General features: G+C 36.1%; 1 protein-coding gene across 12 annotated transcripts in view; it reads left to right on the forward strand.

The window, feature by feature from the left end:
- Positions 1-2,978: 2,978 nt before the first annotated feature.
- Positions 2,979-26,389, forward strand: part of tafa1b (TAFA chemokine like family member 1b) — a 173,325-nt gene continuing 149,914 nt past the window's right edge. For 5 of the 12 annotated variants that reach the window (XR_015939631.1, XR_015939626.1, XR_015939629.1 and 2 more), the window contains exons 1-2: positions 2,985-3,495; positions 6,919-7,056. Coding sequence is in view for 4 of the 12 variants with exons in the window: in XM_088636279.1 (XP_088492405.1) it covers positions 3,453-3,495; positions 6,919-7,056 (181 nt within the window). In the remaining 8 variants the exon portion in view is untranslated. Of the gene's footprint in view, positions 3,496-6,918; positions 7,057-26,389 lie in introns of all 12 variants that reach the window. The other 7 variants (XR_015939627.1, XM_088636279.1, XM_088636281.1 and 4 more) reach the window with 4 other exon arrangements.

Below are 26,389 nucleotides of genomic sequence, written 5' to 3' on the forward strand. Positions count from 1 at the left end.
TGAGTCTCCAGCAAAGCTTGCTGCTGTTTCACAGGGTGCACACAATAGAATCTGTGGCTGTTGGTGGTCCCAGTTTTCTAATTCATCTTGGCGCAAACTATGGTGACAGCTGTTTGGAAATGGGAACGGCCCCAGAGACGAGAGACAGAGAAAAAGAGAAAAATTCCATAACCTTTTTTTTTTCAATTTGATTTCACCACGTGTGGTACAACTCCAAAGCCATGATAAATCCATTAATCAATAAGTCAATCACTAATAAAATTCAGACAGAACCTGACGAACTTCAAAACAGCAAGCAGGGGAGAGGTAATTAGAGACTGTTGCTTTTGAAAAAGGCACACTTGAATGAGACCAAGCAGTTGGAAGCTCTCCTATTGTAAGTTTTCCTTTGAGACCCCATACTGGGCTGTACAGAGGAACATTTCTGGAACACACTGTGACAGGCAGTGCAGCCTTAAAGGTATCTAATTTTGACACACATTGCTGAAAGCCTCCTTAAAATTAACTCTTTGTGTGAGAAGGACTCAAACCCAGGGTGCTAATATATACAACCTCATTGCCCACATATATCATTTTACCCAAGAAAAAGATAAAAAGAACCATTAAAATTAATTCTACTATACAAAGAAAAATAAATAAAAAGATATTCTACATATAACCATGACAAAAGTGACTAAATATTATGTGTGTGGGGCAGTGATCCTGTCTTTTTGAAATATATGACTATTTATATAAAAGGTTAGAGTTTTCCCATTACAAATCTATTTTTTTAATAGTTATTAAGAGCTTCATCTGACAGAATGACCTATAGGTTAATTAATATCAACTGAAATCTCTGGTTTCTAATATGTTATAATACCATTAGTGAAAGAATGAATAATATTAAGGGAATTGAATGAAAATTAGTTTCTGTAAATTGATATAAAATATTTTCATATAATGATTTGGTCAAAAAGAATAAAAATAATATCTTTAAAAGAGTCATCATTTGAGGCCTTACTGGCCATAAACATTTTAATTATTTTTATCTTTCATCTTGCTTGCTTACAAATCCTTGTATCACTCATTGTATTTATGTTTTCCTAAAATGATGATGTCCTCATTCAATACGGACAGTTACTCCATTGAATAAGGTACTGTACAGGGCACTGTATACAGTATGTGTGGACAGGTCAGAATCTCTCAGGGCAAGTCAGTAAGTATGTCACCTTGAGAAAAATTCATATGCTAAAAATTAATAAGCTAAAATAGTAAATGCATACTAATCACACAAGAAGTTGCTGTCACGATTGTAAACCCCCCCTCTTAAGGACACTCAAGCCCTTCCTTGTCTGTTCTTGATCTCCTGCCAATCTGGACTCAGCTTTGGAAGATGGACGCTCAGAAGCCCGCCTACCCGCGAGTCCAGGAGCGACTCGACGGCATAGGCTTCACAACAGTGTCCTGACCATCTGGGTCCAGGACTTTTATCCCCTTTTATTCCCCCGACCGTTCGCTGGATCCCGCTCAGGCTTTTAACTTTGTTCGTCTGTGTCAGGATGGATCACCCGGCATTGGACATTGGCTTACTCGGGTTATTCTCATGGACTCCCTTTGGACTTGTTTGCCCTGGACACCCCCCCCACCCCACCCCGAAACACCAGCACACCTTGGACACGCCCCCTGTTCTTCTTCCAGCCCCTATCCTAGTCTTTTTTCCCCGTGGTTTCTCACTCCCTTCCGGATTGTGCTGTCTGCATAGGGTCCTGAAAGACACTTCGTGGCAGTAGCCTAGTTCACGTTATCTTTGAAAAATCTATAGGTAACCTGAAATTTCCAACAGTTTAGGAGCTGATTAGTTAAGCAATTAATTAGACAATTAGATAAGTAAAAAGGTTCAATTATGTAATACAGACCTCAGGTGCAGTGAAACCCAGCAGAGATCAGTATCCCACCACCCAGGTTTTTGTATCATGTTGGTTCAGATAGAACATTACTCACAAATCTGAGCTGCAAAAACAACCTTTGCCTCCTTCCTTTTATATGAAAATACTGAGAGAATAATAAATATGCCCCAGCTATTTGCGGCAGTACATTTGCCACACCTATTTTATAGCTCAGAACTCCATAAAAACATAACCATGCAAGGCAAATAAAGGCTTTAAAACAAAATGCAGGGTATTTTTTTCACATGCACAACGCTGCTTGTGAAACAAGCATTTAGGTGCCTTTTCCATTGAGAAGCATCCCCAACCCACTCAACCACCTTCAGAAACAAAAAAAGAAAAGGCAAATTTCTCACTTTTATACTAAATTTACCTTCATTACTCATTCAGCAAATATTTATTCTAGGGGATTCAGTGATATGAGCCATACTGTAAGGTGATCTGTTTTATTTTGCAATTCCTAATGTCAGGATGAATAATCGGAATTTACTGCCTCGTAATATAATGGTACTCCAAGTGAATAAATACAGGTAAGGTAGTGGAAGTGATCTAGATTTGGTGCAATCTCCCCTTTGCTGTCCATTTAAAAAGAAAATAAACAACACTGTGATTTATAGTGTAGTAGTGGCTCTAATTTGTTACAAAAAATAGAGGGAATGTTTGCCATTCTTTTTTTTCTCTAGCATCACCAAAGGAACTTTGCTAAAGAGATATTAGATAGACACAAGAATTCTGCATTAAAACAAAGAGGCATTAAGGTACAATGGGCAGAACAATAGCCCGCTGCATTTTTTATGAATTTCATCCTTGCACTGAAAGCATATTGACTCTTTTTAATTAATGTTGCTCAAGTCAGATCTTTACATTGCAGTGAAACAGCAAGGCATTTTTAGTAAGTACTATAGAGACACCCCCCCCCCGCCCCTCTGCCTCTTCTCACACCCCCTCCGTGTGCCCTCCTTAATGTGTTCCGCATCATTCCTGCTGATTTTGTCAAAGGGTTAATAACTAAGCTTCATTATACAATGTAGTTGCTCTGTAATAGTGGGCAGTCTAGCTTTAAGACATGTGATACCGCTCCAGTAAGGGTCTATTGAAATACACACACTACTTAGTACATTCTAAAGGAGATAGAGCTGGTGCTTAAAGCAGCTTTTTCAATGGGAGGAATGAACTGAAGGGAAGGCTGGTCTGTCATTAAACAGGGATTGATCCTCGTCTTTAAGTAAATGTGAGGCTGCAAATTAACTCAAGATCACTTCAAGGGTCCCCTCTGGTAAAGAGGTGACGCCGTGAGATGATTTAAAGGTGAAATGACAAGGTTTCCACCCCTTAAATCCAGGCTACTTTCTGACAGTGCATCTCAGCACTGATATTTCATTCACTCTGCACGCAGGATTGGAGCTGAAGAGAAGAAGGGGACAAAAGAGTTTTTCCTAATCCTTGTTTGCGTAGATTATTCTAGGAACTTATCGGAATCCCTGCCGTGGAATGGATGGATTTAAGACAATGTGTTAAATCTTTTGGATGAACACTAATAGGGCTCTTTGCTACTGGCTGGATTACTCAGGTAAGAGCTTTGGTCTCCGCGATTTGAGTCTTTTTAAGCTCATTTAGGGTGTAAATCTTTTCAGCTAATAATTGGAACTGCATGTCTAGGTTGCCAGGGTTAAGTGTTAGGATTCAAAGCAAGCTCTAATCTTTGACCTAACTAAAACTGGTCATTATCCCCTTGATCTGAATGAAGTACTGTACAATGCTGAAGAGATTTAGTTATGATTGTGACATCTCAACACCAGTAAGAAACACAAGGGGGATCTGATAGGATTTAGCATTGTTGAAATCTGTACTTTAATAGAGGACAGCGTTAAAGGAGACTATTTAATGAGGAACAGATTATTTTCTTTTGTTTCAATATACTGTAGAAATGCAAGGTAAGGAAATGCAAAAGTTACTCTAAGGAGTTATATGAGGCTCAAGACCCAATTTTCTCAATTTTATTGTTTCACTTAAAGGCTTAATAAAAACTGTCCCTTCTTTCTCGTCTATTTTTCACTAACTGACATAATACATTTTTGAGAACATCCTGCTACAGGCCAGTTGTTGTGACTTTTTAAGTTTGTTTTCTTAATTCATTATACTTACGTTTGTTACCTTTAGGAAAACTAGTTTAAACTAAAAAAGTTCCTAATCAATACTTTATGTTCATTCTTCTGCCAAATACTTAGAACAGAGATGCTTTAAGAGCAAACAAAATATAACTGAATCTATTTCTTTTTTAAAGTCATCAGATATTTTTCAAATGTATTTCGTTGAACATTAATTTTTCTATCAGTAGTTCATACTACTTAATTAAAGATTGAAAACTTATGTGGTCAACAGTTTTCATACAAAAACATCAGCTTAGGAATATAGTTTCTGTTTTTATATTATATGATCTTTCTGTCATGTTTTCACAATATAAAATGTGGCAAAAAGAGTATGCAATATAGATTTATTTTCAGACTGAGAAGAAAGAACAATGATCAAAGCAAAGAGGAACAATTGCTTTTGCGCTGGACAAACAGCACGTGAGAAATGAGACCTCCATAAAAAAAACAGACGTCATTGCAATTTGTGTAATGAGCACAGAAAGATAAATCAATGTACTAATTAGGTGGCAGAACAGGAACAAAATGGACCATTAAATAGATCTGCAAATTTGCAAAACCGACACAAGACATGCCACTTAACTAGGAATTTATCAAAAAACAATCAAATGGAGTGTGTTTATTTTGATGAGTGTCAACATTGCATTGCTGTCTGAACAGTTCAAATTACATGGAGCATAACTTAGGAAATACTGTAATTTAGCTGTCCTTTCCTATGCACGACCCTGTAAACACATGGCTATCTTTTTTAAATGCATATTAGGTCTGATTCTTTGCTTGTTATTTCATACTTCGGAAATACAGATCACCGGGCACTTAAATAAAAATACAATTAAACAAATGGTCAGTCCGCGGTTGGATAGATAAAAAAAATGCTAAATTTAATTTTTTCATTGGGAAGAGAAAGGAAGTTTTTCATGATGAAGGCAGTTTGCCAGTGAGAAATGCGATGCACTGAAAGAGCTCCTTAGGGAATCATATGCATTTCCACAAAACTGTAGCACTGAAAGGATTTAGTGTTACAGGGGGGATTACTATGAGCCTTTAATAATTATATGCTTAATTTTAGACCGTGCATATTCATACATAGTAGTTTCAATGTCATGTGAGGGTATAGGGAGATTCTTTTCTAATTCAATACTGTGCTTCATAAAATGAGAGTGCTTTGTCACAGGATGATGTTTATGGCTCGTAATTGACCCACTCATTCAAGATCACTTCTTTTTTTTAAAAAAAAACGTTGGCTCATCATCGCTGAAAGTGAATAGCAAGTGTTCAGTAGAGTTTATTGATTTTTAAACTGCATTGTTGTCCTTGTTCTCTCTAGTAAAGAGTTACTTTGTTTTAAAGCAGATTCTGCCATTACACATGTATAATTACTGAAAAATGTAACTCCAACCTTCTCTGAAAAACTCTGTTCCCTTAAGAATGCAAAAAGTACTGCTAATAATGCTACAAATATTAAAGGCAAAACATTATTAAAAAAATAGAGAAATGACAGAGGTTTAACATGTCAGAAGTTTAAATCCGAGTTATAATATTAAAAGCATAAATCACATTGGTGATTCTTCTTTAAAAAAAGACTAATTATACAGTATGTATCAATTTAACACTGGTAATCTTAAAATACAATGGAAATGTTTATATACTGTAATAGTATCAAAATGGCACAAATGCAAACTGTGATAGGTCAGGGACAACTTGTGCAAGGCATAATTCCATTTTTGTCATCATCAGATTCAGCAATAAACATGACTGAGGACACCACATTTTTTAATTAAAATAGATGCTAAGCAAAAACGATCTCAGAATGAGGACTAGGCTTACGTTCTTTATCACCTCAATAAGAGACACTTCATTGAGTTGAGTGGGTAATACATTAACACTATTCACCCAATTAATTCCATCTTTACAGAAAACAAGTTAATTATCGAATGTGTGTAGGAGTTTTGATATGCATTTCATATACAGTACTAAATAAGCAGCTGCATTGTCACAAAAATAATTGATTTGACAACACAATGCTAATTTTGTGGCATAGAGATGTCCTTAAAATAATTAAATGGAAAAAGGATTAATATTTCAACATTTTAGCAGCTGTCTTCCACAAAGACAGTATCTATGTACTGTATGACACGTCAGTCTGTGGCATTTATTCTGCTCTTATTACCAAACAGCTAGTAAAAGTATTAGCATTTTTAAGGTATTTCACTCACTTCATGAGAATTTTCCTAAAATAAGTCTGCACGTACTGACGCACATAACCCTAACAGATTACTCAAAATACATATAGCACATTTCATCACTAGCTATGAAATTTTATATTTCTAAACGATCTCTACCATGTTGAAAATGAAGCATTGCATTGCAGAGAGTAAAGAGACTGTAAAATAGGCGCTTTAATTACAACTACTGTAAGTGCAATATCAGAGACTTACTGTACAGTATGTGAAAGATAGTGACCACTGGGCCACATTCATAAATTCTCATGCATCTTTTTTACTTAATGAGCAAATTTGCTAAAAAATGTCAAAGACACCATTTCATTTTTTTTTCTGATCTTCTTTTTACTTTGCACTGAATACAAAATTATCCTCCTGGACTGACACTCATGTTAAGTCTTCAAATCGTAATAAATTACTGAAGTTTTCTGAAGCCTTGTGCCACATACTGCACACTTGATCCGAGCTAACTTCGAAAAGATCTGGTTTCATAAATATACTAGCTCTCATTTCAAACAAGATACTGTAGTTGCCACAGATAACTGGTGGACAAACTTGATGTGCGTATGTATGTATTATTAGCAGCATATTCATTAGTATTGATATTTTTTATCCTTTTAGAGAATTACCCTGCAATGTCCTGGTTCCTGTGTATGTGGATTAGTGCAGGAGCCATGCTGCTCTGTCAAGCGAGCTTTTACGACACCATACAGCAGCACCACCTACCCAGGCCAGGTAGGAGTGCCATCCAGATCCTAGGTACATATTTTTTTATTCTACTCTCTTTTTCCTCAGTCACCCCCATTTCTTTGTGCCATATCAATGATCACCAACGCCTTCTTGCTTGTGGTTTCTCTACTTCTCTAAACATTTCTTTTGAACTTTGACAATCTGTCTTAAAAAAAGAAAATATTTCCATTTTCCATATGTGGATCAAACATTTCCACATTTGGACCTTTGATAAGAATGGAGTTGTCATTTCAAGCTTTGCCTCCACTTTGAAATTTTTTAAGAGTGCTTGGAAAAATACTGTAACTTGACACTTTTCTCTTTCCCTTTAGAGGATGCGTAAGGTTTTTGTCTGTACCAAGAGCAAATTAGATCAATCATTTTATTTTATTCACAATTTAAAACAATCCCGCACTCGCTAGCAAGAGGGCAGTCATTTATCCAACCCCAAACTCAATGAATAGAGATGTTGAGAATTCTGAAAATAATTATAAACCTTCAAGAGGGATAACAACACCTAAAAATTAGATATCTTTGAGGAGATAGTGAGATTCGGTCTTACCTGTTTAACTGAGGTCCACCCCACTGGCCAGAGGACCAGAAGGGTGAGGCACCCGCAGAGTGAAGAGAACCATGGGCAGCTAAAGAGGTTAAGATGGGATGCAGGAGACAAAATGTGAAAAGGGGGATTGTGTATGATATACACAAAAACGCTTTTGAAAAATGACATTGGTGATCTGTTACAATTTGGAACAGCTGGGCAATAGTGAATTGGTTGTCGTTATCCCTCCCGGACTACAGTAAAGAGCTTCCATTAAGTGTTACTGTTGTATAACTGGAAAGAACATTCTCGTCGTACTGTAATGGAAAAGTAATTAAACTGGAACGAGATAGAAATGGAAGTCCAAAGAGATAACTATTCTGGTTTGGTTGGCTTAATATAATCAACAGTGTAAAAAGTAAATGATATACTGTACGCTTGTGGTGCACAATAAGCCATTCCAAGCTGCTTTGTTACTCCGGTGGGAAATGGGTTATCTTAAACAATCTTCAAACGTGCTCAACATTAATGTCTAAGTTTCAGTTCAAACATCAATGAAATGTCAACAGTCTGTTTTTGCTATTCTTATTGTATTAGATGTGCATAGTCATATACAGAGATTTTTTTTCTGAGTACAACTATCTGCATGACATTTCCGATACCATACAAATATCTGTTATATACCATGCACAAAATAAAGAAATTGCAGAATAGACCTGTTACAGAAAGGTATTATGTGGGCCAAAAAGCACTATGCAGTTTAAGCACTGAGTTATAAGCCTGCTATTTAAATGGAAGCACAATTGTCTTACTGATGGTTCTTAGCAGAGGTAGGGGTGTGAGAAGAGAAACAGAATGAAAAAAAATAAAATTGCGCTTCCAGGCCTTTCATGCTTGGAAGCTTTTGGTGCCAGCACTGTACATGAAACTGTATGCCCTACAGTCAGTGTCTTTTGCATTATGCAAAAGGCCAGCAAAACAGAATTCAACCTCAAGGAGCTCAAAAACTAGACAGTTTATAGATTAGAACTATTTATTTCCATTAATGCAAATGACAGCTGAAAGCTAGTTGTTAAGGACAAAAAATAACCAGACAAGACTCCCAGGGAAAAAACTGGGAAACAGGGACTCAGAGCCTACTGTACATACAGTACAGGCACAACTGCAAAAGGAGAAATAAGTTAATCTTACATTCTAAGAAAGCTAATCATTTTCAGAATATATTTGAAATAGAGGAAGAAAATATACTGTCCCATCTCATTAATAAGATGTTTCATCAGGATCTTAAGATACAATTGCAACTACCTGGATAAAAGGCAAGTATTCGGGTTGATGGTCCCCATATAAGCAGCCAGAATGAGGTGAAGTATCATCTCTTTACTTGCAGGAAAAAACCTGGGTATTTTCCATGTACCCTTTGTTGTGAAGCATCCATCTGTGGGCTCTGTATTTCTTCAAAGAAAAAGCTAAAAGCAATTTGAGTCAGTTCCAGTTTTGTTAACTGATCTAACCAGAACTACTTTCCCAGAATTGAAATGCTGTGATAAATATTTTAATTAACATGGCTTCTTTTTTAAAAGTTGAGGGTATTCTTCCATTTCACAGGCCTTCTAGTATTTTTTTGCTCTTCCCATGCTGGAGACAATGTGCTCAATTCGGAAAATTAGACCTATAGTTAGGTCTTAATTTTATAAACAATTCGAGAAAGAGTGAGAACTTCACTTTCAAGCTCCCAAAGCTACTCAAAAGCAATAATAATGATAAGAACAAGAAATGAGACAAACCACAAAATAAAGTGGGGGAAGGGGTGGAAAAAGATCAAATTTCAAGTTTGAAAAATTGCCTGCGTTATGAAACAGGAGCAGATCAGGCACCGTGTGCATACTAAATATGTGGAAAAAAAATGTTAAAAAATGACATATTTTAGTCAGGTCTGTGATACAGATTGAGTAAAGGTTTTACAGCTGCTTCATCACCTGCTCCAAAACAGCACTGCTTTCTCCCATGAGCCTCTGCCAGGCAGGTTCCCTGCACCCTGCACTAGTAAGATTGATGGTGTTCTGATTCCAGGCAGCCAATTCTAGTCTCTCAAGAAATAATCCACTACATTGACAGATGAGCGGAATTTGACATGACGCAAGTCTCATTCACATCACTCTGCACCTGCCTATTGAAAGCCAATGAGGACTTTTCAGAGAAAACCTGTGCTGAGATTTTCAGATTGTACCTGAGTTAGTTACACAGGGTCAAAACACTCATCTACAGGGCTATCAATATTTAATGCTTTCCCCTGAAATGCAGCCTGATAACTATTCTGTGGAAAAACATGGACATAATCCCGTCTAATGGCCATATTCTGAACATCTTCCCTATAACGTTCTAGATTCTTAATCACTGAGGTACAGTACAAGATCTATCCTTTTCTGTTCAAAACAGTAACAGAATCGAATGCAACAGCTCATGTTTCCACTAAATATGAACATGAGTGCATTTCAAACAACTGACCTGTTTATTTTTTTAACTAAATTCAGCACTGTTGTCTATTTTTCTTAATAATATAGACATGTTCTGATTGATTATGGGTATATCTCCAGGGTCAGTGTTTATTTTCAGAACAGAACTGAAGTTGACTGCAATGTATTTTACATATTGCTCATGCACATGTTTTATTTAAAAATCTGCTATTGTTGAAATGTTGAAGTTGTTGAAATGACACACAATACACGGCATTCATTAAGATGCTATTAATAATGTTATTAACAATTTAAGCTAACCTGTTGTGGCATTTTGCATTAGCACATACAGTATGCATTTATCATGATTGCTTCAGAAGAGATGTCAAGGCATTTTACAATATTATCATTATTATCATCTATACTAGTAATAGCAATAGAGGCCAGTAGATGCCTTTCAAAAGCAAAAACATCTAAACCGTCTTTACTGATTTAAATATCAATCCTTAAATGGTATAACATATGAAAATTACTTCCTTCCTTTCTTCCTAGCTGTGTTATATGTCCTGTTCAGTTAAGATATTGGGGGTGGTTTGATTGGGTTTAAGATGAATCTAATACATTACAAGCTAATATAAACGGAGGTGACTGTATGCATATCTGACAGTGAGACATTTCTTATGTTGAAAGTTTTGCAGTTGTTGAATTGGCTGGGGTATTAGAGTGGACAGGCCATGATTTGCACTGTTAGCTTGGTGCTAGTGATAGTCCATTGATCTCCTGATTGAAGCCAGTGACTCAGGATTAAAGCAGAATGAATAATTTTACGGCAGAGAATTCAGATTATGAGGACCTGCAATCAATCTGGTGCTTTATAGAACACATTAAGTACATGAAATGCTGAGATTTACAAATGTTAAATAGAAAAAGGGCGGTATATTAAGTGACTTTGTACTTTTGAATTATTGCACATTTAAATTAAAGTGGGTGACTTTATTGATCAAGTGTATACTGTTCATCTCCTTCAAAAAATAGCAATAATGCTAGCACCCCCTGAGGACCAATTATTATGTAAATAGAGGAATGCCAACATGATTTAATCATCTGTAGTTGGGTATGTTCAGAATAGCCAGCTTCCTGTGCTTCAGTGAAAAGATGCCCTTATATCAAGCTCCATACTTAAGACTACTAAGAATTTTGTATTCTATACTACTAGTATCTACACTACCGTTAATTTCAGAAAAAAAGTTTTGAGTAAATTTTAAGAATCAATCATTATTTTTCAAAAGCAGATGACATGGCAATAATGTGGGATATTTGTAAAATATACCACGCAACCTCCCAATAAACCCTACCCAAAATAAAATGAAAAGAGCTTGCACTTTATTAAACTACTTACTGTAAATGATTACAAATTACTATGGATAGGATTTGGTGCTACACTGTCATACACTGACTTATTTTCCCAAGAATTAGGCTGTCTTTTCTGGTAAATCATTTGAGAACTGGCATAATTGTTTAACTGTACAGTATTTCACGCATGTCAGTGTTGCTGTCCATGGTGCTGATAGCTGCCTTCAACACAGACAAAGAGGTTAACTGCGGAGGGAGTGTTGTCTAAAGTAATGAAATATATACAAATCTTTGGCTAAAACTTTGGATCTCAACTCTCAGAAGCAAACAGTTGCAAGTAATAGTATTGTTTTCGAGAAGCAGTTTGTAAAGACTGTCAAGCATTGAAAAACACAGTGAGGTCTGTGCATAACCATTCTACAGTAAATTGTCCTTCCAATGCATAGTTAAGACAGAATTGAGTCTGTGTATTTTGTGTTTTAAGTAATCGGACAAACATTTTTTTTCTTGGCCATCTTTTTTCTTTGTCATCTCACTCAAACAATATGTACAGAAAATATGTAGACAAGATCCTATGCAGCACGTCACCCACAATTTTTCACCAAGAATTTATTAGAATTTTTTTATGTAAAATCGGTTTCCATAGATAAGATACCATTTGGAATTGACAGTCTGCTATGGTTGAATTCTCTAGCATATATGCACAGAAACACCCTGTTCTTGATTCAATACTATACTATGCATTATCTGAGCCTAATCTTTTTTGTATACTGTATTTCAGACAATTAAAATGTACATTAGACACAGTTTGTGGTTGGTCTTATCTGCCTTAGTTTTTTGTTATACTCAATGTCTTAATAGCTATAGATGATGCTTAAAAAACTAGAACCACAACAATCTGTATTGCCACAAAAATAACTACACTGTTGTTATAAATCAGACTAATTTAAAACCCATTTTATTTGTTGGAACTAATTATAACAGAAGTGGCATTCAAAACAAATTAGATTATGCTCACTTGTATTAATGGAAACAAATCAGAGTTTAGTTAATTGGATAAAAACAGTTTATCCTGTTGGCAAAGCTGTTTCACAGGCACTTGTTTTTCGGCAATTTTTCAAAATATGTTCATAAATAAACAATTAATTATGATAATGAATGGTTGATTAAGTGAGATGACTATAAAAATGTACCTATTATTTTTTAACAAATGACACAAACAGATTTGTTTTTTCATCGCAATTAACAAGCTCTATTAGAGTTTTTTGGGCTATTTTTTTACAGAAAAATCAAACCAATCTCTAAGTGCATTGAATACTAAATTATGTACTGTAGTTCTAGAAGCTTGAAATGCTTTTTCTTTCAATTATGAACAAAACCATAGGGACACAAAAAAACTTCAGTCAGGTTTCTTGTTCCATTTGCCCTTTGAGCTAATCAAAGCAACCTTTTAAAACTGTACAATAAAGTGATGATCATTTCTGTGCTGTACACGATTTTCTCACACATTTCGATCTCCTCCACTCTATCTGGCATTCAGACAATTTGTCATGGATCAGATGAAACAATTTGTCATGGATTAATGCACTTAAATGTCTCTGCGATAGTAGAATCAGTCATTGGAAAAGATGAAGAATCCTATTAGGGTACTATTTATGGCATGGATCTGTACCATCTATATTTTATATATTTTTCTTAAAACACAAAAACTGCTGACTAAAGCCTTTTTTAACTACTGTATAGTATCTATAAATTGGAGCATGAGAATTGTGTTACATGCTTTCTTCTAAACACTTAAAAGTTATTGCAGTTTGCATGGTCATAGTTGCAACACAACAGATAATTAAAATCTTAAGGAATACATTCCTTCTATTTATTAAAAAACAAGTGAAATGTGTAACTACATAAGATAGAACAAGTAGAATTTCTTTATTAGGATGTAATTTCATTTCATGATATTCACCTGACACATCACAATATTGACATAAAAAAGTAGGTTATGCTTATAACTACTGGTTATAACTATTGTATATCTCACGTCTCTGGCAATGGTTTAAAACTCAATAAGAAGTTAATATCTTGCCTGTAGTGTTAGCATTCTTTAAAAAAATATTATTAAATATTTTACCTTAAAGATTTACCTATCTTAGCACTACAGCTGCAAGATAAATGATCCTAAAAGAATTCCAAGCACCTTGGGATTTTTAAATCCTTAAATTTAAACTGTCAGTTCTTGGGAAATGTTGTTTTTGTTAAAAAAAAAAACAAACTCCCAGCTTAAGAAAGGTTTTGTTTTTTCTTTTGAACACAAATAGTACTTCTGTGATGGAATGTTGAAGGTGCTTCAAGCTGCGTTCATAGAACAAATTCCAGTGTGGACTGAAGTTTGAGTATTGATTATCTAGAAGACAAACATGTAATTTGTGTATTGAAAGAGCCTTTCTAAATGCATTTATAACCCAGTGTAGAATCTCAATATACATTTCTATGTTTTTGCAACATGTGCAAGCCATGTGTTGTTTAAATACATTTAATTGTTTTTCTTTTATAATGTAAAACATTACGGTATGGGTGGCAGAGTGGTTAACATAGCTGACTTACAGTGCTGGAGCCCTGCGTTCAATTCCAGACCTGAGGTGCTATATGTGTGGAGTTTGCATGTTCTCCTTGTGTTGTGTGGTTTCTCTCTGTGTGCTCTGGTTTCCTCCCACAGCATCCAGGTGGATGCTGCACATCAGTGGTGGTGGAGGGGAGTTTCCATTACCTCTAAATGAAGTGAAGTGTCGAGAAAAAGTGCTATATAGGTGTAAGCAATTATTATTATTATTATTATTATTATTATTATTAAAAGCATAGTGTATAGGTAGGTTAATTGGCTTCTGAGAATATTGGCCCTAGGTGTTAATGTGTGCATGGTGGTGTTTTTGTGTGTCTGTCTACCTTGCAATGACTGGGTCTTGTCCAGACGGTACCCTATTTTACTCCCACAAATCAGAAAACCAAGCACTATAGACCACAAGAGCTTAGACTCTGAACTAATCTTGAAATTAAGACACTGCAGATGTACTGTAGATCAATATCATTGACCACAGAAAGTCAAATTTCAATTCAGACCACATTTTTGCAAACTAATATAGAGTGGTAACAATACACTCCTAGTGTTATTGTTTCAAACTTTCTTGTTCTACAGAAAATCATCAGAAATGGTTTACCATTAAAGAAAACAAAATTAATGTAATACAGTTTAACTTAATTTCTATTTGAACTGAAAATGTGAAAGTGCACCATACGATTAGAAGTAACTGGTGTGCTCTGTGCTGGGACAAATATTTGAGTTCAGGATGGTCTATTTGCAATTATGTTTATTCTTTCTATGTATATATAAAATGCACTACAGGGTATACACAATATTTTATTCTCAGTACAACTTCAGAATAGTTTTAATTGAAAAGCCTACCAACCAAAACAGATGGAACAATTCATAGAAAAATTGAAGTATTGCCTTGGGTGTCTATTGATTTCCCTCAGCACCTTGTTCAAGGTATACTCGTAAAATATTTATAGTGCTCATTTGTACTTCTCCATACTCATTCCCTTTGGTTTTGAACCTCTCTCTCATAAATCACATAATACAATGAAATATATATATATTTGCAGCTTCAGCCGTTGTAAAAATGAAAGCATTAAAACTATGACCATACATAATTGAAATTAGGCAATACTACTGTACCTTTATAAATAAAATATGATGTATTTGCTGTAAATTTTTACATTTTGATTTGTCTGTCATTTATTCACAGTTGAAATAAATATTTCCAAAGCGTCGTTTCCCTCAAACTTCAAAAAGTGTTTTGGAAGTTAAATGGTTAAAACTCATTAAACTCGTTAAAACTTTCATCCTGTTGAAGACGATGATTCAAATGATTACTTGTTTTATGTCTGAAGTGGCTTCGGGGGGGGGGCATTTTAATTGAAAGATTCTCACTCAATTTGTCTTGTCTACAGTGTCTCATTATTACAGCAGATAGGGAATCCAGAGACTAGACATCGTTAAAATGTGCATCTCACATACAGTATTGGCTTTGGTTGGGAATTATATTTTTCCCAGAATGAAACATCTTGCTCAACTTACTCGTACACGTAACATGCAAAAGAAAGTGAAACACCAACTAGAGGACACAAGTGGAAACTACATGAAAGCATGTGAAAAGGAACAGTGAACAGGAGGCACTCCTGTACACAAAGCAGTGTATTCATGGAACAAGCTACACAGCCATGTGGTTGAAGCTGTTACATTGACTTCTTTCAGGAATGTAAATAGGAGTCTTATACAGGAAGTCTGTCAAATATGGAAAGTTTCAGTCTTGGCTAGATTGCATAGAAAAGAGTGAATTCTGCCAGCAAAGCTTTCGAAAGGACATTTCAAGTAATTAGTCTGTCTTTTGCCAAGAAATGTTCATTGCATTGCTTTGGCTCTGAGTTCTTTTGAACCAGTCTTCAAGATTCTCTTGCTGCTGCAATAGAAATAACACCAAGTATTCTAATCAAAAAACTGCTTGAGGGAGCAATTTAGCATGAAAGTCTCTATTCAGAGTTTAAAGCTTTATTCCTGAAAACCCACATTCCATGTAGGATAATAAGGTTTAACACAGGAAAGCCTTGTTTGTTACGATGGCACCACTGGATATTTTCCCTCACAAAAACCCTTCTATCTCTAAATTTTAAATACACAGGAGCATCATAGATCACCAGACCTCTGCTTCCTAGTTGGTATAAACAAATATTGTAGTGTTGATATCAAGATCAACACAGAGCCTAACTTGGGTTTAATAAGGCCAGAGATTATACTGTATCTACAGAGCCCACAGGACCCAAGAGTACATGCTGACTGCCTAGGTGTTAAAGTAAAGGTTAAAAACTCTGGCATAAGAACTATTTGACACAATAATACACACTCTGTAATTTACCTTTTCTGAAAGTGTGATTTTCTATGCCATTCCCTTAGGACAGAGGAATGACAAAGAACCATTATCTGTCAACCGCTATTAGAAGCTATTGTTGGAAGTGGTGTTCATCCTCTTCTGTCAAAAAAGAAGCACAAAAAATTTCCCTTGCTATCTCTAGCTTAATTTCTGTTAACATCTTAACTTACTTAACTACATCTTAACTATCTGAACTTGCCTTTTAAATAGGCATCTTAATTCATAAATCCTGAGAGTTTTTAAGTTATTACAATTTTCCTTGATATTACACAAGCTCACAATGATTTGCTTCATTAGGTATTTATTTATGGTATTGTACTGTATGGCTCCAGTCTGCCTGGTGATGCTGAAAAGAAACCAAAATAACATTACTGTTTTTTACACTCAAATGTGTTTGCTATGGAAAGGTGAATAAAGAATTTATATCTGAAACTAAGGAGACCAACAGGTCCAGTCCCTCTGGGTTGGTTCATTGAGCATACCATCTCTTACAGTTATGCTTCTGGCAATTTATGCTATCGAGTCAGAAACAGAAAGCATTATTTGATGGCTTATATGATTTAGAGCTAAAGCCCCGTGGAAGACAGCGCTTTATGCCACATGTAGGAAACAAAGACCACAAACCTTGTGTGTCATATGTACAAATCTGCAGTTTGAGGAACTGTTGGATGTCTGTGTGTTGCAAGATCTGCTGGAGTGAAGGTTGCAACAGTATACAAATATAAAGAATTAATAATATGCACAGTTCAAATTGATTATTTTTGGCTACATCAATCAAATATAATTGGTTTTGCATTTCTACCAATCATTACCTAAAAAGTACATTGATTAATTTGGGAAAAAATAAAATCCTTATTTCTATGAGGCAAAGCAATATTTTCCACTACTTATTTTTAAACAAAATAGCTTTTTGTGCGAAGGAGCGTTTATCACACCTTTACAGCAAAAGGAGAAATGAAATCAAACCTCCAATCCTAAAAAAACAACAGATCCATTCATCATCAAAACTGATGGCCTGCTCACAAAAATGGAACCGAGCTGCAAACTGCGCTTTACAATTTGACATCTGTACAATCTCCAAGATGTTTCTTTAAAAAAAAAAAATCCCTGACACCATTTAAGACACCACAATTTTAGAAAATTATTTTCTATGAAATGTCACATACAGTAATTAACAAAATGATCTGACAGTAAATAGCTTAATGTGAATAAGTATTTTTGAACCCTTAGAATCTCTTATGTAACTGGTGACACATCTTTGAGCAGCAGTGCGTTCAACGAGGCATTTCCTGCAACTGCTATTCAGTGTTTTTTGGGGGTGGATTATGAATTTTGGCCCATTCTTTCTTACAAAACATCTTTAACTTGGTGACATTTGACCATCGCATTGTGCAAGAAGCTCACTTCAAATCCTGCTATTACATTTCAATAAGCTTTAAGCCTGGAATTTCCATTTCTACCATTCTGTTGTAGAACTGTCTGCATGTTTAAAATAATTTTCTTGCTACATTTACCCTCTTTCAGCTCACCTTCAGCTGGATGGCATGATAAAGTGTTCATATACTCATGGTACTGTCAATGATGATAAGCAGTTCAGGTCCTGAGGCAATAAAGTGGTCCCAAACCGTGGTGCTTGAGAGTTTGAGAACCAGAATGTTTGCTTTTCCCCACACAAAACATTTCTCATTGTGGCCAGTTTGTTCAACTTCTGACTGATTTGTCCAGAGAATATTCTTGCAATAGTCTTCTTGATTGTCCAGGTGCTCTGCTGCAAACTTGAAACAAGCTTCAGTGTTCTTTCAGAGAGCAATGGTTTCTTCCTGGCTATCATCCCCTGAAAACCATTCTCCTTTAGTATTTTACTGATGGTTGAGGCATGAACTCAGACATTAGCCACAACGAGAGAGACCTGCAGATCCTTAGATGATATTCTGGGATTCTTTGCCACGTCCTGAATGATTTTCAGGTTGCTCTTGGGAAGATTGTGGCTGGACAAGCAGTCTTGGATTTCGTTACCATGGTCTTTCCTATTTTGCAGATATTTGCACAATGGCATCTGAGTGGCAACCCAAATGCTTTCAAATGATTAGTCTCCAGACTAATAACCATCAATTAGTCTTTTTCTGAGGTGCTCTAAAATCTCTTTTAATAGTGGCATGACATGTTTCCATTACCTGTATGGTGAAGACTAAATTCAGAATGTTTCTGCCCGTTAAGTAGGACATGGCTGCAGATATTTAGTACTTCAGCACTTGTTACCCACTTATTTATACACTTTTGCACCATTGCTTGCCGAGATATGCTCTGGCTCCCCGTGATCCTTAACTGGATGATGTGATTAGAAAATGGATGAATGGATTATGTTGTGGGTTCAAAACCTTTTCGCTGCACTGTATAATTTATATTTGAAGCAGATGACACTAAACCCATGTTACGTCCTTCTACTGACACATTAGCCTCTGTCTTTCCTACCATCAAATATAAAGTTTGTCATTATTTGTTCCTGGGCCAAAGTTTTGATTTAAACTGTAATGTTCAGTAAGGATGAATATTTGGTGAATAGAACAGAAACCTTTAGCAAATGTCTTCCAATTGGAATTTTCCTGAATTTGAAAAGGCCATACTGTAGTATCCTTCTTTCCTTTATTTCATGCTTAACGTTTCATTTGCCAGATGTCTGTAAACAAAATGAAGGTTGAAATCATATTGTACATTATTCATATTCATTCATTGTTTAGATAACTATTTCAAAACTTGCAGTGACACAACGCTCATTTTAAGGATTAGCCATTACCACCAAAAGGTCTTTTGGCTCCTTTAAGTTTATTTTAGTTATAGACTCATACAAAATCTACTGTACTGTATATATACCTTCCAGTTTCTGGATGAATATACCTTCATTTTAAATCACCGTTGCAGAAACTCTGACCTTTTTTTCAATAATTGTAGTTTCTCTCCACCAAGCATCTTTTACTTTAATAATTTCATAGACCAACAAAGGAATGGCTCCTTCTCTTTCACCAAGAGTCTGTTATGTCTAAAAATATGAAAGAATCAATTCCTGTTTTTTAAATGATTCATTCAGGGAAATGACAATGTGCTTTTGAAAGAAGTGTCATAGTCCTCTAAAATGCATGTTAGATTAGCCCTGTTTTCAGCGTTATTCACTGTCTATTGTTAAGGGTTCCAGCTCCTTTTCAGATTTCTTTAGTACGCTAATGAGAATTTTACACAGATTTTGGACAGGGCTGTGTAACATATCGCTAGCTCAATTTTTCTAACTTCCAAGTAAATTAGAAATGTCATGTATAATACAAATAGGTATGGGCTCGTGGGGTTATGCTCAAAGGTTGTGACAATTTATAATAATGTGAAGGTTGTTGTCGAGTAAATACCAGAGTGGAGTTAAAGGAAGGAGGGAGACTCAACAACAGCTGAGCTCATTTGAAACGATAGCATTTTTTATTCATTTCAAAGGCATAATTCTTGACAGGATTTCATTACTTGTTTTACTGTTTATCAGACGCTGCATGCTGTTGTCTAGCTCACTGGCACATAGGATTTGGCAACAAAGGCAGGTATGCCTCAGCACACTTCCCCCAGTGCAGTATCGTTTGCCAGATTAGGTTAGCTTAACTTTGATCATGGATTGGTCTTGATAGCATCCTTTATAGCTCTGGATTGAGTATGCACACTGGATGCAAGATAAAACCAGACACTGAGAATATAAACTTGCATATAGTTAAAAAAATTCAAAGGGAATGAAGAACATCTTTATTGATCCATGTGCATGTAAATAAACATTTTTTTTTTCTTGCTCAATTGTACCTAAAATGCTCGGTGTGTTGAATGCGAAAGGTGAAATGCTTTCTTCCAATCCAATAGCTCAATTCAGGGCAATAATGGAGAGAAATGCATCCTTTTAATATTTCAAATCTTTTTCTAAAAAATGGATTTTATGGCAGTGGTTGTTAAGAATTGTGGCACAGTGGAATTGGCTTTAGTAGCGCTTGAGTTGTGATACAATGAAAATCGTATTAAATCCACAGATAAGGGCTCTTCATCTTCATTCTCAGGTGTTATATGAATTGTAATGAAGTAGGTTTTACTAAGCAGTCATCAAGCATGCATACTGTATGTAATCTAGATAGGTTCAGTTGCTATGGATTATGGGGTATGAATATTAATTTGCACTTGCCATTTCACAAGATATAAAGAGACTAGTAATTCCACCGTTTGCATTTATACTGTACAAAGATAGCAAATGGTGAAAAAGGAAGTCTCTTTAGACAGTTCCACCCCCTCAGCATCGTGAAAGAGCAAGAGCTCATTAATATTCATTCTCATAATAGATTTCTGCCTTCACCAGCTGTGACCAGTGATAACCTGAACATCATCATTTTAATAAAAATACTATTAATAACTTTTTTCGTCTAAAAATGAGAAACACTACAAAATTCCTGTTATTCTCACAGTTGCGTGCAATTTGTGACTGTTTTAATCTCACAGCAAAACTTGAGCAAAAGCCAGAATGGTCTGGACATTGGTTCCATTGGCTTGAAGATGACCACTATCTGGTTTTTATGTTTCAAACACAATTGCAAAATCAAATCCCAGCTCTCAGAAAGCCTGGATCAGATATTTGCAGCTGCCACTGGCCAACACATTAGTGTGCACACCATAATAACCAACCTTTATCAGCAAGGCCATGTGCCAGGAGACAGATGGTGTGCATTCTATTAAAGTAATGCTGCCAAGCATGGATAGGTTAAAAGAATACCTGTCAGGAATATTACTTGTTTATGAAAACTTCATCAACTGCGTTAAAAAACTATCATATAATGGAACACCATCCACACATGCACGGATATCCATAGTGCAATTAACAGATCAAGCAACACTGTTTGAAACAGTCTGGGGACTTGGTGATCCACATGCAGTGAAAAAATATGCATTTTAATAAGTCTTTGATGTACTGTTTGCCAAAAATATCAGTGTTCTGTAATGTCAGTGTTAAAGCAGACCTGAACACACTTGCAAAATGTTACCACATACTTAAATTACAACTGAACAAAGTAACCTACTGTATGTTCACATACAGTATTCAGCTTTTATAATGTAAATCAACTGATATCCATGCATCCAGACATGCTGAGATGTCAGACCATCAGACTGGAATTTAGCTTCCTAAGCCAAAACTGTGAAGTTTGCAACTGTATACTTATGACTTCAGGTTTCCCCAGAGACAAACACACAGGAGCACAAAACTCAAAAATCATTAAATGGATCCCGGTCCATTTAACTTTAGGCCTGACAATAAGCATCCTGACAAAGTTCAGGCCCAATCGATTAAGAGTCCTGTTTTTCCCTTAGGTTTGGTTTGTGCAGGTGGAATTTTCTAAAGTGCATGAAAGGATCTTCACCAGGTCAGCGCACAAGGATACTGTGTTCACTGAAATATACAAAAAACAGAGCTTCATACAGTATACAGTATGGCATCTATTGGATGTCACAGCACTCCATGACACTAAGATGGAACTTTTCTTTCTTTGTAGTTACACTGATTTCAGTAGTGTACATTATAGTGGCTTATAAATCTATTCTAAATGGGGATTACCTGAGAGCATAACATAATCATCTATTGGGATTCTTCACTCTTCCACTTGCTTGCAGAATTACTTAAGCATGCTCTACCTGGAGTCAGGTACCTGGTGCTGCTCATGTTTTCAGAGGTAAACTGAGCTCAGAGTCCTCGTGCAAGCACATGGACAATACCAGCCACTCACCAGCTTCCTCTGTGGGGACATGTCTAGCTACGCATTTCACATGCAGTCTAAAGCAATCCCGACCTGAAGAAACTTCTTCTGTCAAGGCACTGGGTAGCTGGGCTCCAGATCTGCTGTAGTACAGTTACTGTACATCAGTTTTCACCAGATGGCAAAGCTAGCTCAGATCACTTTGTTAATATGAGGTTTGGTTTTCTCAAAACACTGTACGTCTTTTTGTAATGAGTAATAAGACAGAGGGGTAGCATGATGGTCCGATAGTCAACATTACTGCCCTGTAGAGGTGGGGCTCTGGGATCAATTCCTGTGGTGCTCTCTCCATAGGATTTGTATGTTCTCCCCATGATTACATGGGTTTCCTTCCCCCACCCACATTCCAAAGAAATACCAGTAGCTTTAAAAGGAAAACGCCCTGGTGTGAGTGTGTGCGTTTGCATCTGTGTGTGCCATTTTCCATTTTCAAGCAGCATAGTGGTTAGCATCGCTGACATGCAAAGCTGGGACCCTGGGTTCAATTTCAGACCCTGGGGCTCTATTTGTAAGGAGTTTGTTTGTCCTCCTTGTGCTCGCATGGGTTGCCCTCAGCTTTCCTGAAGAATTCTGGTTTCCTCCAAGAATCCAAAGTCATACTGGTACTGTACGTTACTTGGTTTCTGGGGAAATTGGTCCTGGTGTTAGTTTGTGTGTGTGTGTGTGTGTGTGTGTGTGTGTGTGTGTGTGTGTGTGTGTGTGTGTGTGTGTGTGTGTGTGTGTGTGTGTGTGTGTTTCTGTCTTTGTGTGCCCTGTGATGTACTGGCATTCTGTCCTGCCTTGCACCCATTCCTTGTTCGGGTAGGCTCCAGCTCCCCCAAGACCCTGTATTTGCTTTATAATTCGAAATTTAAATATCTGTTTCTACATGTATATGTCAATGTGCATACAATCACATACTGCATGTATGCATGTACAGTATACTGTAAATATCTACTGTATATATGCAAACAGATCACACTTACTATTGTATTGAAAAAGACATCAGAAGACATATTTAGAAGGTTTTTAATGGGAAAAATGTCCTTTTATTTTCAGATAAAAGATTACAACTTTCACCCTGAGCAACAGACAGAGACTAATCTTTGGTGGCAGAAAAAAACATGCACGTAATAAAAAAAGACAGCCCTCTAGAGCTAAATCATGATATTAGGTATTTAATGGTGCAACATAAAACTACTTTTATAGTGGCGCTGTGAACACAGTCTTAGCTGATAACGCTTTAAAAACGGTTTTCTTCAAGAAACAGTTTGCTTTTCAAAGGAGTTGGGGGGTAGAAAATGGTAGAAAACCCAGACTGTTTAAATATGTTATTAATGAAATGAAGCATTTATTTCTTCCTAAAAAGACATGTTTATTACTGTACGTATTGCACAATTATTTAAAAAAAGAACGGATGTGTAACTTGATCTAATGCAATTATGCAGAGTGGATATACACCTCTATAATAAGCAAATGCCAGGTTATTGTCTCAGAATATATCTAATTATAACAGTATTCTCTCTTGCAATTTTGTGAGCCTTTGTCACTGCTGGTTATTCGTATTGAAGTGCTGTTTAGTTTTGTTAGCTAATAATTCAACAGAGGGAAACACGACAGAAGACGTTTTCTTTCTGCAGTTAAATCAGATTGTGCCCTATGTTACATAAAGGAATGTTTATCATAAATTATGAGCTAATTAACATTTGAGTGGTGGTATAGGCATCCCACGGATCATAATTCTAATTAAAAGATGACAAATGAGCGTGCATTAATATTTCATTGAAACATAATAGTCTGAGAAACCCTGCTAGCAATATGAAACATATTTAGCCCTTTAAAAATAATTCAACAACAAGAGAGTTTTATGAGAAAACTGTTCCTTAATTGAGAGTTTATGTACTGCTTAATTAACATTTACTCAACAGTTTATGTTTCAGGATATAACACAAGCGTTGATAGAACACTTCACCATGTCGTTCAATTCATGACAATGAGCATCACACTCAGCAAAATACAGGATGATATTCAGACTTCAGAATATTGCCAAACACTGTTATAAACTTGTGATACAGTACATCCCCACTGTCTCCCAGAATTCAACTGACACTTAGACTCAATCAGCCTGTCCAAAATTAAATTCAAATCTATAAAGAAATCTGAAGAAAGGGAATACTTACAGTAGCTGCTGCATTATCTGGCTTACAGTACTTTGAGCCTGAGAGCATGTTTCTGTAGAAACTAAATACATTACAAGTACTTTGAAGCATATGGGGAAGCAAATGGTGTCAAAAAAGCAACATGAATGTACAATCCCTGTCTGTCATAAACAGACAAACATAAACATACTGCACTCTTTTTCATCCTTATTAAAACACTCAGTGAATTCGGGTGAGCTAGTGGGAGTGTGGTAAATTCGTAAAATACACTAAAGCAGAGTGTTGATATCTGATGGAACATGGGGAAGTTGATGAAGTTGATCATTATGACTAGGACACTGCCTAGATCTGGCTGTCCCTCTTAATTGAGGTGGAAACTGGTTAGGGATGCTCCTGCTAGGCCAACAACAACTTTGAAAGAGGTACAGAGTTCAATAACTGAGAAGGGAAAAAAAACAAAATATTAACAATAGTTAACAATATCTTAGCCATCCATAAAGCTGGCCTGTATGGCATAGTGGAAAACACATCTCAAATCCCATGTGGAGTCTGCAACAGAGAATTAATTGATGCTGAAAACATGTGGCAAAGAGATTTGTGGTCAGACAAATGGAACTTTTTGGTCTAAGCGATAGTTCTAATGCAAACCCAGCCTAGTGCATCACTCAGTCAACACCATCTCTACTATCAAGCAATGTGGTTGTTACATTGTGTTATAGTTCTCTCTCTCATCACTATGAACTGAGAAGCTGATGTCTGATGAGCAAGGTACTGGCCAGCCTTAGAGGAAAACCTTAGACCGAAAACTAGGACAGAAATTCAACCTTCATCAGGACCAAAGCACAAAGTTCACTGGAGTGACTTAAGGATAAATAAGGGAATGTCCTAGAGTTGCCCAGTCAAAATTCTGATTTGAATCCTATTGAGAATCTGTGGAAAGACTTGATAACTGCTGTCCATAAGAGACCCCTGGGTAACTTGAAAGAGCTTAAGCATATCTACCAAGATGTTGATTTCCACCAAAAGTTGAAATTCACCAAACCTTGTACCAAGCCTTTGCACAATGATGGTAAAGTAAAAATCTTGCAGATACAGTATAAATTCATGGGTCTGAATATTTATGCAATCAATATATTTCATTTTTTTTCTCCTTCACCCTTTTTTTTTAGTTCATATTTACTGTACAGTACCATACCTTTATATGTCTTAGGTTTCTCAGTTTTCAGCATTCAATTTTTTAATAAAATACTATTTTAAATGTTTCCACATCATTGTAATTTCAACAAATGGGACATCATTGGAAGGGTCTCAATACTTTTGCATGGTATTGCAGATGATTAATACTATCCAGTATACAGTACGATAATACAGTATATACAGTATATGTATACGGAGTATGCATGTACAAGTATATACACAATATATGTTATGTATATAACATATACCTGTATGCAGTATATATACATGCCTGGTGTTATTTTAGTTGTAAATGAGTAATATTAGTTTTACTTGGCATTTTAGTTTTTATTAGAATTAAAGTGAAATGTGAGGTCAAATTGTGCAAGTCTATAGATAAATTCATCCAGGACACTGTGGTTAACACTTCTGTTCTAACAAAGAGAGAGTAGCATCTCAAATAACCAGGACCTAGGTTTTAATGTCTCAATGGAAGGGCTTCACCTCCACAGTGTCACCATACTGGATCATTAAAACCATACTGGATCATTAAAATCAGAATGGATTTGGACATTTAGGACCAGAAGGAAGAGTGTCATATACAGGTACAGCATCTTCTGGCACTGCCCTCTTTACAGTGCCAATTTGGTTATCCAAAGGAGGTATCAAGTACAGGGATGGGACAATGCCCTGCCTTGATTAACTTCTGATATCTCCTAAAATCAGGGTACAAGGTGGTGACACTTAAAGGTTATAAAATTGCAACATAAACCAGAGGATCCTGCAATCTTCAAGCACTTGAGACGCCAGTCACTGGAATAGATGGGCTTGTTCTCCTATTACAACATTGAAACCTTATACAGCTCTGCTGAACATAGATTTCTGAAAAAAGGAGGCTTTACAA

The sequence above is a fragment of the Lepisosteus platostomus genome, chromosome 6, assembly GCF_059453375.1.
Source record: "Lepisosteus platostomus isolate fLepPlt1 chromosome 6, fLepPlt1.hap1, whole genome shotgun sequence".
Lineage (NCBI taxonomy): Eukaryota > Metazoa > Chordata > Actinopteri > Semionotiformes > Lepisosteidae > Lepisosteus > Lepisosteus platostomus.